At 51.1% G+C, this 13,791-nt stretch overlaps 2 protein-coding genes and 1 non-coding gene across 3 annotated transcripts; 2 read left to right on the forward strand and 1 right to left on the reverse strand.

The window, feature by feature from the left end:
* Positions 1–1,199: 1,199 nt before the first annotated feature.
* Positions 1,200–1,271, forward strand: B0H65DRAFT_t291. Its single transcript has one exon. It is a non-coding gene; the product is annotated as a tRNA-Met (tRNA).
* Positions 1,272–7,815: 6,544 nt separating this feature from the next.
* On the forward strand, positions 7,816–8,838 carry B0H65DRAFT_227503 (uncharacterized protein). The gene has a single exon (XM_062822145.1). It carries the CDS (start codon positions 8,036–8,038, stop codon positions 8,702–8,704), a length of 669 nt encoding a protein of 222 aa, XP_062680516.1. The 5' UTR covers positions 7,816–8,035; the 3' UTR covers positions 8,705–8,838.
* Positions 8,839–12,063: 3,225 nt separating this feature from the next.
* On the reverse strand, positions 12,064–13,783 carry B0H65DRAFT_227559 (uncharacterized protein). Its single transcript, XM_062822146.1, has one exon. The coding sequence runs from the start codon at positions 13,544–13,546 to the stop codon at positions 12,269–12,271; it is 1,278 nt and encodes a 425-aa protein (XP_062680517.1). The 5' UTR covers positions 13,547–13,783; the 3' UTR covers positions 12,064–12,268.
* Positions 13,784–13,791: the final 8 nt, after the last annotated feature.

Raw genomic sequence — 13,791 nt, forward strand, 5'->3', positions numbered from 1 at the left:
CTGGTGAGCAGAAGAGAAGGATGGGAAAGGGCTTGGCTTCAAGTCGCGTGAAGTGGATGGAGAAGATAAGATCGTAGAGGTGAGCCTAGATTCGATGTTGGAGTTGAGAACCCGGGATCCCACCTGTTCGCGCATGAACAAGAGATGAACCTTGACTCGTTGGGGTGGACCGGATGAACCTGTCCGTGACCTCCGGGGAAGATGTGACGAACTCTGTGTAGGCCTTGTTCTGGGCAGGAACCGCAAACAGGGAAGGAGGGGTTATAACTTAGAATCAGATAATTATCAGATCTTCAGAGTACTGACGCCAAAGTGATATGGAAGTGATATGGCGATGGTCTGGTTCTACCCCTTACGATGTTGGCGGGTTAGGGTTACGAGTGCTACTACTGGACAGGAGATAGCAACCTGTGTGAAGACGACGAGATCTGTTTAGCAAACCAGGATATATATCGTAAGAAAAGATAAACGTGACATTCCACGAGCATTCTGACTGCTCTTCTACTAATTTCCTGTTATTGCAATATTCCTTCGCGGAGTTGTTGAGGAGTGACGGACTTCTCTACTATCAGAGCGGCACTCGATTCCTTCGCAGCCGGCCAAGGTTTGGGACGTTAATGATTCCAAATTTTCGCAGCGACCGTTATGAGACCACTGGTATAAGCTCGTAAAAATTGTTCTCGGCATTCTGGGTCACGTTGTTGGTCTGCACGACCTCAATGACGGGGGAAGGTTCAATCGTCCGAACGTAGAGGTAACATCCCGTCATCTCAAAAGGATACGCTACATGTCGCAACACCAGGACGGAGAAACATGGCGAAGAAGATATAGGCAGTGGAAACTTGAATAGGATCATTAAGCACATTATGGGGAAGATTGTTCCGCGCGTAGTAACATCTTTCAGACTTTTTTCAAATGCCCTAGCGTCTGCTTGTGCGTCATGGTCGTCCACGATCACATGCATGCCGCTTAAATTTCAAACACAGCTAACAAAGACACCGACACAATAGTAATCCAAGACAGTCAGAGAATTGCGTCCACTGCAAAGCTCCTTTGGAAGTGTGAGTCAAAACTTGTAGCTTGGGATTGCACTACCTGGTTTGCAGGTTGTGCCCTTGCCTCAGAACGAGACGCCCGGATACTCCACCCTTATCCACCTCATAAGCCCACAACCCATTCAATCTTTTCAACAATTCAAAAGCTGCATGGCGCAGCGGAAGCGCGCCGGGCTCATAACCCGGAGGTCACTCGATCGAAACGAGTTGCAGCTAATCAGCATTTCTTTTTTTTGCTTTTTTTCTGATTTTCCCCTTGTCCGGGTTTGTTTACTTTCACATATTCACCCCTTTTATGCTCTCTTTCCTCCCCTTCCACTTCTCGCACGATTCTACACTCGTACATCTGCTGTGGAGTTAATTTTCTGGCACTCTGCATGTCCCATCTTCATCTTCTTTTCTTTCATTGCTTTTTTTCTCTCAAAGTCTACCTAGAGGTACTTTGCTTCTCAGAGGTTTTCACTTCCGAGCATTTGACTTCCTCTCATTAGTCTTCCGTGGACATCCCGCTACGTACGAACAACACTTCGTAAATCCTCTGCGCATCGTCGGTATTACCGGACACAACCTCACTTCAAATGATCACTCACTTTTTCTTTTCCAACAACCGCTCACATCTACCGTATTGAGGTGTGAAATCATCCCACAAGCACCGGACTCTTCACATTCGGCCTTCACCCCAAGACCCGACAATGGCGAAGCACATACAATCAGTACAATGACATAGCTTTTCCAACCCAATCTCACGCCTGACCCGAACGACCGTCCAGCCCAATGCCCCTCCGAGATTGATACAGCAAAGCCTGAGAAAGAAGCCTCATGACAAGTTTGGAAGCTGAGCCTCCTCTTTCGATCGGACGGTTCCATACAGTGCACTACACTAATTCGTCAGAAAATCTCAAAAAGAACTGCACACGCCCCCCCCTGATGTGCATTTGCGGTTTTTGCGCCGCCGAGAGAGATCACGAATCGCTTTTGGGCGGATGAGATCTCACGTGGTGTTATCAATCACATCTGAACTGGAGCTGGCTTTTTTCGAGGTTCCCCTCATGGCATGGCACAGGCCAAACCCGGCAAAGCCCAACGGTACATGGACCAGGAGGAGGTAGCATCGTTGCATTTGCGAAAATGAATGATCCGGCTCTATCGTCATTTCTCACCAATCTCGACCTTGGAAACCGCCGGATCGCGGGGCCCAGATCTGGATGTCGATGGAAAACTCCAAACTTCAAAGAGGGGAACTGAGATTTGGGGCAGTGCTAAATCCTGATTTTGGCGCTAACTCGGCCCAACGATAGGGCACCGAGGAGCAGGACCACAGAGGGGCATCTCGATAGCACTAACAGATGCTTGTCTTAAATACCCCTCCGTAGCATCGATGAGGGGTATCAGCCTCTAGTCCGATGTTAGCTCTAAACACCGCGGGGCCGTCTCCAACAGTTCGGACAAACCTCCGGCTCCCAGTAAAAGGGCACCGCGCCAACCGCGCGCCCGGCGGCGCCATGCGATGCGCCATCCATGCGATCACGGCACATCTCAGTGCATGACATCGCCGAGACTTTGTGCTAGAGGGCGCTAAGAACATCGTCATCTGGCGCTAGAGTTTTGGGTTTTCACGTAACATCCAATGTTCCCATGATGATGCAAAATGGACGTGGAGAGATACTCGTTCGACGGCATTCCTAGATGGGAGAATATCGAGCAGTCATATCTGACATGATGCCGTACGTCTTGTGAGCGCTCGAAAGACTCTTGAGGCCAACGTCCGTCACTGAAGAGATGGAACTTTGAGAGAGCTGGCCAGGGTGTAGTATCACATGTCAGAAAGGACAATTCCAGACCTCTGCGTTATGTTATTTGATGCCTCTCCAGAGGACTTTTCCCTCCATCAATCCTCGCGTTATAGGAGCCAGAGGACTTGTTCCCACGAGGCACCAAAATCAGCATGATCGACCTACCTAGTCAGTCCAGTCTAACGACACCCCCAACGACGTCACCCATCAGCAGTCTCGGCTACATCTACATGTAGAGGTATCCATCCACCTCGGATCCATGCGGCACAGGAGTCGAAAAGGTCCAAAAGCCACCCCCATTTCGAATCCTTATCCCGAGCCTACCGCATGGCCCAAAAGCAGGACAATTCAAGCCATCAATCATGCGTCCGACTTCCGACCCCCATTTCCCGATATGGCGGCCGGCTTTCAGGCCTTTTAAGGGCTTGGCCTGGTCGCTTCGAACCTGACCCGACCCGACCCGACTGGACCCAAGTTCCCAACCCAGCCATTCAGGCCACATTCAGGCCAGGCCCAAAAATCTGGTCTCATCGGAATCGGAATCGGTAAACGGACGCCTATGGAGTGGTAGGTACCAAGATCTGGTGAAGGATACCTATGAGTAGAAAATGCGGGGAGAGGGGTCAAGATGGGTGTGGTTACGATATGGACCTTGTTCGCATTTCGTGGATGTTGCGCCCATGGATCAATGTCATGCTTCATGCTTCATGCCGAACACCACACGACAGCGAGACTGCAGCTCGGGTGTACTTACCTTATCTTACCTACTTCACTGCGAACTTGCAGAGAGGCACGAGGAGGGTCAAGTCGTTTGGAATTACTTGCAGCGAGCCAAGTTCAACAGACCTCCACTCCATTGAATCCGGCCCATCTTCCACGCACCGCTCCAGCGGAAACACACTTGAAAGAATTCAAGACCAGAGCAGGCATACAAGACATGATAGCGGGAGCCGCAAGGATATATCCCTCCCTAACCGTCTCTGTCTTGAACTTAAACACTCGATCGACCGCCGCCCGAAACCCCTCGCTCGCCCGAAACAGACCAGTCGATCCGATGAACCTGCAGCGAGGCCGGCAATCATCGGCAACTTGAACCCAACCCGCTTGTTTCAAACACAGCGTTGTTTTGAGACATACATTTACCACCTGCCGACTGGTCTGTCTGTCTCTTTGCATATGTGAGTGCCCTGGCTCCTGGGTGTTGTGTGATGGAAGTTGGGAAGAAAGGGGGAGGGGGGGGGAGCCGGGGACATGCGAAAGGAGCTGGATATTCGTCGCCTTGCGCAATGGGATGGGCTTGAAATTCCTGTCTTCAACTTCTCACTTGTTGTCAGACTTGCCAGGAAAGCCGTGCTACCTCTAGGGGCTGGAGTCGGTCTTTTCAATGCCCGCCTGGTTGTCAAGGCGGCCTACCTCTACCTACCGGGGCGATTGTTGGCCGTGGAGGAAAGCGACTGGATCCCGAGGCGGCCTACTCGGACGCCGGGTCGTATTATGCCGTGCCGTCTCGTACCTAGTGTACCTTACCTTATGCTGTCACCGAAGGTGTGCGTAAACTAAGGTACAATGGGCCGACGCAGGGTCCAATTCCTCCTCCGGGCCTTGTGTACTACCTATCCCCGAGCTTCTTATCAATCGCGGCGCGGTTTGCGGTTGCAGTTGCTGTACAACAGGTGCACACGCACGGCATTGAACACCGCCGCTTCCTTCCTTGGAGGAGATGACTCAAACAGGGGGGAGGGCTTTGCCTTGTCAATAGGTACCTCTAGGTCTAGTGATCGGGATGCTTCTTTGGATGCTGCTCGTGGCACCCCACGCTTTTCCTTGCCGTTCTCAATCGCAGGGTCCATCCGAACAGGAGACACTTGCACAGCAGATGATGGATGTGAACACTGGGTAGGCAGTGTGGGGGCATACCTAGGTACAATCCTTTACTGCCGCGATATCCTTTTGAAGACTTTTCCGAACTTCCAAATGGCTTGTGAATGAACAAGAGTTTGTAACGTCCCCTTTTCCGTTCGCTAAAGCTGTATATCGTGGGGTGAAGGGAACCAAAGGATGGGATGTCGTTGGATGAGCGTTCAGACCTCGCATTCACAATGCCGCATGACGAACTTGACTTCGTGATAATAGCCGCCGAGGAGAGCTTGTAGGCGGGGTAGGGACCTACCTAGCTAGAGGTATCCTAATGTTGAACTACCCAGGGCCCTGGAAAACAAGTCACCTGAGGCTTGTCGTTTCGTGATGCCCAGGACAGCATGGGACGTACCGAAGATGTCTGTCTTGCATACAAGGGAATAGCCAAATGCTCGATGGATTTTGGGTTGCTTTCTGCTGGATAAGACTTCATCACCATCAAACAGGGGAGGGGGGGTGAACGGGAACTGTTTGAGTCTGCACTGTGCAACTCACTGCTTGCTGTGTGAACGGCACGACATGTTGCTAGGTGACAGTGAGAATACTGAGTTTGGTAGAGGCACAAGAGGGTAAAATGCGCCACACCCATAACACCCCATCCCGCAGTCCCGTCTTATATTGACCCTCAAAAAACGCGGTGCGTATATCGGTGTTAAATAGCCATGTTTGCATCTAGGTAGCGTGTTGTCCACCCTGTCTAGGTCCGAGAACCTACAAGAAAGGACTGTAGCCGGCGTCGAAAAGACCACAGATATGGTGATAATATGTAGTAGGTATACGCCTTTGCAGTTCTACAGCGAGCGGTCATCCATGGTCTTAGTCAGAGCAAAAGAGCGGATCATCGAAGAAGTCTGAAGGCGGTAAGTTCGTTCCCGTAAGTCATCAGCGTAGCTGAGGTAGTACAAACCGCAGTTATTTCCAGGGTTCAGGATGGTGTATTGATCTTTCCTGTCACTAACAGCTGTGCGGGAAGTTTGCCTATTATAGTGTTAGCGCCTGGTTGCAGTGATGGTAAGACACTCTTGCGCACATCTCAGCACACATCTCAGCACACGCAACCCACACTGCAGTAATAAGCGATCTGCTTTATTGATCACCGATGCAGTCAACTTATAAGAGCTCAACGTTCATTGGTTTATTTCCCTTCGAAATGCTGTTCCTGCACGTAATCGCAGTTTGCCGCCCGGTAGAACTGTGCTGATGTTTCTTGGCCCTAGACATTACTATTCCCAGTTGTGAACTCCCTGTGAAGAGAATTTGAAGGAGGACATGGAGGGTGCGATGGTGACGAGTTGAGTGATTGTGATCTAGATGACCGTTGACACTTCCTGTACCGTAGTCGCAACGTTCTTGGAGAATGCAGTGACTCGGATGCTGTTATCACTGACACGTCTTTTCCTACCTTCGCTCTTGTGCCCATCCCCTATCCCTTTCCCCTGTCGAGGCGGGCAATGAAGGCATGATGCGTTATGTCCAAAATCGCTGGCATATACATGGCTTCGGAATTATGCTAAGGAAACGATCTTGCAGCCATGCCATGCGACGAAGAGGCGAAGTGGATGTGCTCGAATACCACTCTGTATCGGGTGCTCCGAGGCGTAGACTTTTACGCAGTACACCGTAAGCTTCTTCGCTCTCATTTGTCAACCAAGTTCTGGAAGTCAAGACTCAAGAGGTGACCGTGGAACCGTGAATTCTGGGTAGCGTTTATGCGTCAGACACTCATGAGCATGTCTAGAGATCGAAGAGCATTCTTACCTGTGTAAGTACCAAAAAGCGAAAGGTGAAAAGAACTGGCGGTGACAAGGTTAATATATGAAGAATAGAGCGCTGTTGCATATACCCTATTTGGACTGTTGATTTCGAGATTGTCTGTTAATGCTAGACCTGTACAGATCAGCCAAGGTAATCCGTCCGTGTGCACAACATATGGCTGGATACACAAACGCAAACTTGGGGTTGTGATCGTAAAGATGGACGAGATGTTTGCAAGGCGTAAACTCTATAGTAAGATCCGGTAGAAGGGGGAGTGTGCTTAAGCCTGGTTACCAGCAGAACCAAAGAATATAATTGTGAGATTCGGAGAGCGGCCCATTTTGAATCACAATGAACTGCCATTATGGCAGAAGACTTTTCATGTGCATTTGCTACCATCTTCGCCGCCTGTCAACCGCCCTTGCTCGATGCAGCTTGCACGGAGATCTTCTGCCCCTGACTTAGCGTTGCTTGCCTGTTACCCAAGAAGTGTGGTGGAGGCGTAGGCAAGGCGCTTGATAGTGATACTATAAACCAGTGATGTTTATAGGTTATGCAGTACGCCCACATGGCACCCTCGACGGTATGTAGTATGTACCAATAGGCACAGAAGGTGGTGACGAGGTAGCATCCTGGGGGTGGTTTGCTATTGTTGGTTCTGACAATCTACGCTCATCGAGAGCCACACCACCACCAACAGGCCCCCGTCCCGAAAAAAGGCAGCAAATGAACGCAATGGAAGATAGCATAGAACAATTTCAATGTTCCAAATTTGTCCAACTGCCGACCCCAAGCAAAGAATACTGGTGAGCAAACAAGGGGAAAACGTGGTATTGAGCCACGTTGAGTGGATTATGGATACAGAAAGTTACCAAACAATGGGCCCGATTATGGTGTTGCTCGGCTTGGATGCCTGTGTTATGCGCCCAGACAGCGAGGTCAAAACGATGAAAGCATGGTGTTCAACGTGAAGCAACCACTAAGTGCAAGATCTGTTGTCCCGTCGCCATGCTCCTCGTAGGGCTGGCTGCCTGATGCTTGGATAACAGTTGCAAGTCATGGCATGATCGAGATGTAGTGCTGAGTGGGAGGGCGAGACATGGTTGTTTTCAATGCCTGGAGACTGGAGGAGAAGACCGAGAAGTGAAGGCTCAAAAATGCTACCCAGCGGCATGTTGGTTGCGCACCTGTTCCGCATCGTCGAACTACAGCGTATCAACAGTCTCCTCAACAGTCGAAGGGGTTGCCGTGTGACGTGATACAATGACTATTGATGGTCGAGTCAGAGGAAGTAATCGGAGATGGTGTGCCTGAACTCGCCAACGGGTACTATCGACGGCACAGCCGGGTCACTTGTAAGGCGCCGCGCATGCAGCCGGCAAACAGTTGGGATGGTATTTGTAGCCTCGCGGGATTGTCAGGCATGCAGCACTCTTCTTCAACTGATGTTATTTGCGCCTCGATTGGATACGGAGATAGGTCGTAAAGGGCAGTCGAAGAAAGCGCTCGGAAGGTATGAACTGGGGAATGCAAACCCTTCGTTCGCCTGCCACACTTATGTCCGCGTCGCACATGTGTACATTCAAACTGGCGTATCCTCGGACCGGGTTTCAGAAGGGACGACGCCTTGTTCTACCCACACCCGGGCCCCAGCTTTTCCACCCCAACTTGAACGTTGCTTCGTGCTCGCTGAACGAGATGTCGAGGCGTGAGCTTCGAGCCGTTGTATCAAGGGGTCAAGGGCCGTTTGCTCCGTCGTTCTCTGGCTTTCATCCATGCGGGCTCGCAGCCGTATCGGTCCGTGCTGTCGTCAGCAGGGTCGGGATCCGGCAGCAAGGTGTCGGCAGGAACCCGGCGAAGGAAGCTGAAGCAGGAAGTGGTCAAGCCTCAACACGCAGAACACGGGTGGCTCGTTCGTTCGACTCGTTCGTTTCCCATTCTTTGACGTCGTACCGAGCTGATATATCAATGTTGGTGAGCGGACAACGACATGCTTACCTGTACTCCCTACCCTGTGGCTTTGCATGCTCCCGCAGAAAGCTAGGACGCCTTTATTCCGAGTCCAATCACCGGGACCTTCATGACGGCATTCACGCCGCAACGTGGATGTCATTGCAGACATGCTTGGGAGAGAGCGAGGCGCAGTCGATGTGGACGGTTTGCCGGGTGTTGATTTCTGTTTGAATTCTCGGGTTGAAGACGTTGATGTCCAAACTGCCTCACGGGGCGAAGAAGGAAGACAACGAGATTGCGGGTAATCTGATTTCAATGACAAGAAGTTGAAGCCCCGACGTTGAAAACCAACGAAGGAAAACGGGAAGGGATGGAAGTGGAAGATGTCGGCCGTGCACCCCCGGACCGTGACCCTGGAGGCAGAAGGGGGGGCAAATAACAGGGCGTTCAACAGCTTGCCGAAAGTCACGTTAAGCGACTAACGGGAACTTAGAAAATATGCGCCTGTACATGTACTGTCAACCTAACCGCAAATTTCACCCAACGACCGTTGAGAGAAAAGTTCCGTTATCGTTCCGTTGTAGAGGTTTTTGGCCGGGGAAAAAAGAAGGTTTCTATCCTCTTATTCCAAGGTCTTCTCCAAGGTCCACCTTCTCCAAGGTCCGCGGTCTTCTCCAAGGTCAAGATCATGGTCAAGGTCACGATGCATCATCTTGGACGGCACTTTTTAGTAAGAGAAGATTTTAAAAAGAAATGACATGGTCACGATTCGAACTGGAGGTCTACGAAATAGCTACGGTTGCTACTACGACTACGGTATATGAACATCTACGGGTATATGCGCGAGAAGTGGGAAAGTAGGGCTTATATGGTGGGGTTTGAAGGTTAAGGAGGAAGGAGCGAGGAGGAAGGTACATCTTCGGAAGGCAATATTGGAAAGGACACCGATAGAACAGCGAGTAGAACAGAGCAGAACAGGGCGTTTTTTCCAAAGTGTATAATAGCCGAACTTGGGTTTTTCGTTTTAAACGGAATTCCCAGCCAAAATTCTTGTACAGGATCGTTCCAGAAAGGAAACGCTGTTAACAGCCTAACGGCCTACGAAGGCCCTGTTATTTGACCCCCCTTTCCCTCCAGGGGAACTTCGAACTCACCCACAAGGATCAAGGCCAAAGCGCTGAAAAGCTCCTGCGGCCACCTTCTGTGACCCAGCTCGCCAGTTCCCGCCGTCCCCTGTTCACTCCACTGGAAGGCAACCACAAGAGCCCCAAAAGAGCCCCAAAAGACCTCCTTGTAAAAAGGAAAGAGCCCTACGACGCGCGCGGGGCAGCACACAGTGTTCATCCCATCTTGCCCACCTCTGAACAACAGCCGGGAAGGATCGACCGCACCCCACAGCGGAGCTCTTTCCACACTGGACCCGACTGTGGACACGTTTTACTTGCACTACAAAGAAGGAATCCACTCTGTCCATTTTCCCGGGAGGGTTCCACTCACTTGTCTCCTTCCATCCCAGCTTCTCCTTGAATTCGAACTTCCAAGGTTTGGGTATGCATGTATCCCTTTAACGGTGAAATGTCGACATTTTAGCGCGCCCCGCAAGATACCTGGAGGACTTGGTGACGTGGCTTGTCAGCTAAGCACTTCGCCTACATTGCTAGTAAACGCTACCAAGGCTAGGGTTTCCGGGGTCTTTGTAAGCACAAGAGGTATCCTGCAGGAAAATAGGAACCACCGATTGGCTCAAACTTGCAGGACGCTAAAATGTCGACATTTCACCATTAAAGGGATGTACGATGATGAAGAAGACTCAGTCAAGGAAGTTCAAAGCCTTGGAAAAAAAAACATAGCAATATGGAGATGGAAATAACCATAACATCCAAGGTAAAAATTCAACGATGATGCGCAGGCTTCGTTTCCACATTGACACAACAGGAACAGCGAGGAACAAGGACGTGTGCCTCTGAGGCTACGTACTGGGGATCCGTCAGTTAGCCTCAAACACCTCGGTGGACCAGTTCGCCGACCACCTTCTTGGCACTGCACCACTCCCTCGATCAACAAAAGGGGAAGGGATGACTGACTGAAGGAGTGAAAAGGCAAAAAAACCGAAAATATTTCTGGATTGCACAGCAGTCAGGGCCCGGGTTGCACATCGTGAGATTTGCAACGTGAGGCAGCGAGCGAGGCAAGTCTGACATTCACGCACAATTCACATGTATGCCCTGCACACACATTTCCATCCAAACAAAGTGCATCGCATCACCACCCACCACAACTACCTACCCGGCCCTTGAAATAAGCAAACCACGATGATCGCGCGGAATATCAAACACCTTAAGAGAAAAAAAAAAAGTCAAATCACCTGTGCCGCTCGCTCTAATAATTTGTTTTTCTGATGGCGGGCGGGAAAAAAAGAGGGAAGGAATGTCTCTTGACTCTGACACCCCTGAATTGCTTCTGCCCACTGCATTCCATGCCCACTTTCCCGCCCCGTCACCGACGCACAAGCATGGTGACCAAACGGCAGGCGCGGTTCGTTCGAAACACACGCGCGCACGAAAAAATTTCACTTTTCTCGTGCCAGTAGGCACGCAGTCACGATTCACAAGGGGTGTCCACGCTCGGCGATATGTGCGGAAGGAACCACAGAGGTTGTGAGCGCTACGAATTCCACGGAATGGGTTTAGCAAATGAGTGATCGTCTCTCATGTTGTAATGTTGGTAGGGCACGGCATGTGTGCGTGCAATGGTTTTGCTACGAGTTCGATGACTGGACTGGAGCCTGGAGGCAGATTTGGGGAAAAGAAGCACAAGCACAAACGTAGCTCGAACGGCAGTACAGCAGCACAAACGGAGTTTCTCGAGCTGTGATGAGACGTGACGCCAATCTCCGGTTTAGAGGGTGTGGGAAGGGACCACATATTCACATGAATTCACAGCGCGCAAGGCAACGGATTTTGGAACGTGAAAGAGTTTGACAGAATAATGTCGAGGTGTGTGTGTGTGTGGTGAATTAATACAAGCTAGCTACATAGTTGGGAGGGGAGGGTTGATGTGAACCCCCTTTCTGATATCCTCCTCCAATTTCAATTCCGTCTCTATCCACCCATACCGGCAATCTTTTTGTTCCATCCTGACCTGAAAAGAAAAGTGAAAGTGAAAGGAAATGTTGGGTATATCCATCCTGTGATCCCCATTGGAGCTGAATATCCAAGAGAAAAAGGAAAAAAAAGGAACAAAACATCGACGGCCCTTTGAAATTGTGTGAGCATCGTCATTGAACAACCTGTAAAAGCAAAAGCGATCGAGGGCATATCATCACAGCCCAGTGTGATGTGACAGAAAGATAAAAGCAAAGTCGCCAACCCAATTTTTTTTGACATCCAAAACCCGAGCGAACTGAAGTGAAAAAAAACAAAAACCACAAAACACAGTGATTACATAGGGTGATACTTGGTAAAAAAAATCGTCCTCCGCATAAGACCCATCCAAAACTTTTGAGTTCCTTGTACAACCTGAGTTTCGTGTGATGCAGTTTCTCGCTGACTGCTATAAAATCGTTTCCCCATCCTTTGCTTTCGTTTGCGTAAAGTTGACTTTGGGCGGGCCGTAGTTTTGCACCACGCCGCGCCGTAGAAATGGCAGTCTTGGGTATCATTGATAGGAAATGGGTGTCGTGTCTGATGACCGCCCCGCTGTTGTTGTCGTTGCTGCTGGACTCCTCCCCTTTATCGTACAACCAGTCTTGTCGGAGGGTATATCGAATTATTGAGGGGTGAATATGAGAGGGGATTAAGCGGTCGGGTTACGAAGGATATCCTCGCAGTTGGCGTCGAAGCGAAGATTCCACAGGCGGACCTGGGACATGAAACGCTCCGTCTTCTCCAGCTCCCGCTCACGTCCGAAGAGGGTGTCGACAAACTCAACGCCAGCGCCCTTGCCGAGCGAAGAGCTCCGTTGCTTGGCGGTAGAGCGAAGCATGGGAGCCTCACAGGCCTTGAGAAGCTTGCGAAGCTTGTCGGTGAGGCGGTCACCGGCCTCCATGAATTCCTGGAGGATCTCCTTGTTCTCCTTGGTACGGACTTTGTCCATACAATGATCGGCACGCTTGATTTTTCCGGCCAACTGGATCAGGAGCAGCCACAGCTCTCCGGCCATCTCAGAGATAGGGGTAGCGGGACCGTGATGGTAAACAGTCCAGTCATAGATCCATTTGCCAAGGGAGTTGGCATCAAAGACACTTCCAAGCAGCATGATGGGCTCCTCCGTGGGATCCCAGTTCTTCAACGAATACCCGGGAGGGATCTTCCAATTCTTGGCATCTTCCTCGGTCGCCACACGTGTCGGCGGTGGAGGCTTCTTGTGAGAGGAGCTGGCTGGCCTGGCTGTCTGGGGGCGCTGGGGGACTGCATGTGATGTGGAACTGCGACGTTGTCCTGCGAGAGGCCTGCGGTCCGTCCGGTCCGAGTCGTACCTGGGGGAAGGGAACGCGGACTCTCTGTCATAATAATCACGGTGCGGGCCGGCCTGTGCATAGCAGTGGTAATCAGTTCCTTGTCCACCAGCATTGACAGTAAAGTAATCCCGGGTGCTGTATCGCTTGGATTTCGATTGCGCAGGCACCATGTAGATGACGCCGTCGAGCTCGATCTCGACCAGCCGATTCAGCCGGTCCAGCTCGTCTTCGTCGGATTCTCCATGGGAGTCCGAGGCCCGATAATAGGAATAGGAACTTCGCCGCTCACTCTTGGAGTTGGAGCGAGGGTCCGAAAAGCTTTGCTTGCGCGATGACCGCGAGTGACTCACATTGGCAGTGGCATAGTGGCCGTCGCTGGTGTAGCGGGGAGAAAAGGAGCCGCGAGGGCTGCTGTAAGCGTTGGTGTAGCCGCTGACACTGCCGGACCGGAAGTGAGCCCGCGTGGCCGGTCGTTGTGGTCGGGGAGGAAGCTCGGTGAAGTATGCCGGTTGCCGGGGCGAAGGTGTTGTCGAGGCACTGGCGAACCTGTCCTCGTCGTAGTGGGCGTAGACGTCCCGGTACCGGGTAGACTCGTAGGGTGAATAAGCGGCCATGTTGTCGATGATGTCGTTTTCTTTCCAAATCTTTTCCTGGACCTCAATAACCACAAGTTGCTAGTTCCTCTTCCCTTTCCAATAACTGTTTCAACTGAATCCCTTGCTCTTTATTGCTGCGCGTATTTCCCTGACAATCCTGAATTGATGCAAAAATCGCGCCTGATGTCGTGACGCGGAGGAAATGACACCCGTCACCTGGGTATGCGGTCGGTAGTGAGATGAAGGAAGGAGAAGCGTCTTCT

The sequence above is a fragment of the Neurospora tetraspora genome (assembly GCF_033439725.1).
Source record: "Neurospora tetraspora strain CBS 560.94 chromosome Unknown B0H65scaffold_5, whole genome shotgun sequence".
NCBI classification, from domain to species: domain Eukaryota; kingdom Fungi; phylum Ascomycota; class Sordariomycetes; order Sordariales; family Sordariaceae; genus Neurospora; species Neurospora tetraspora.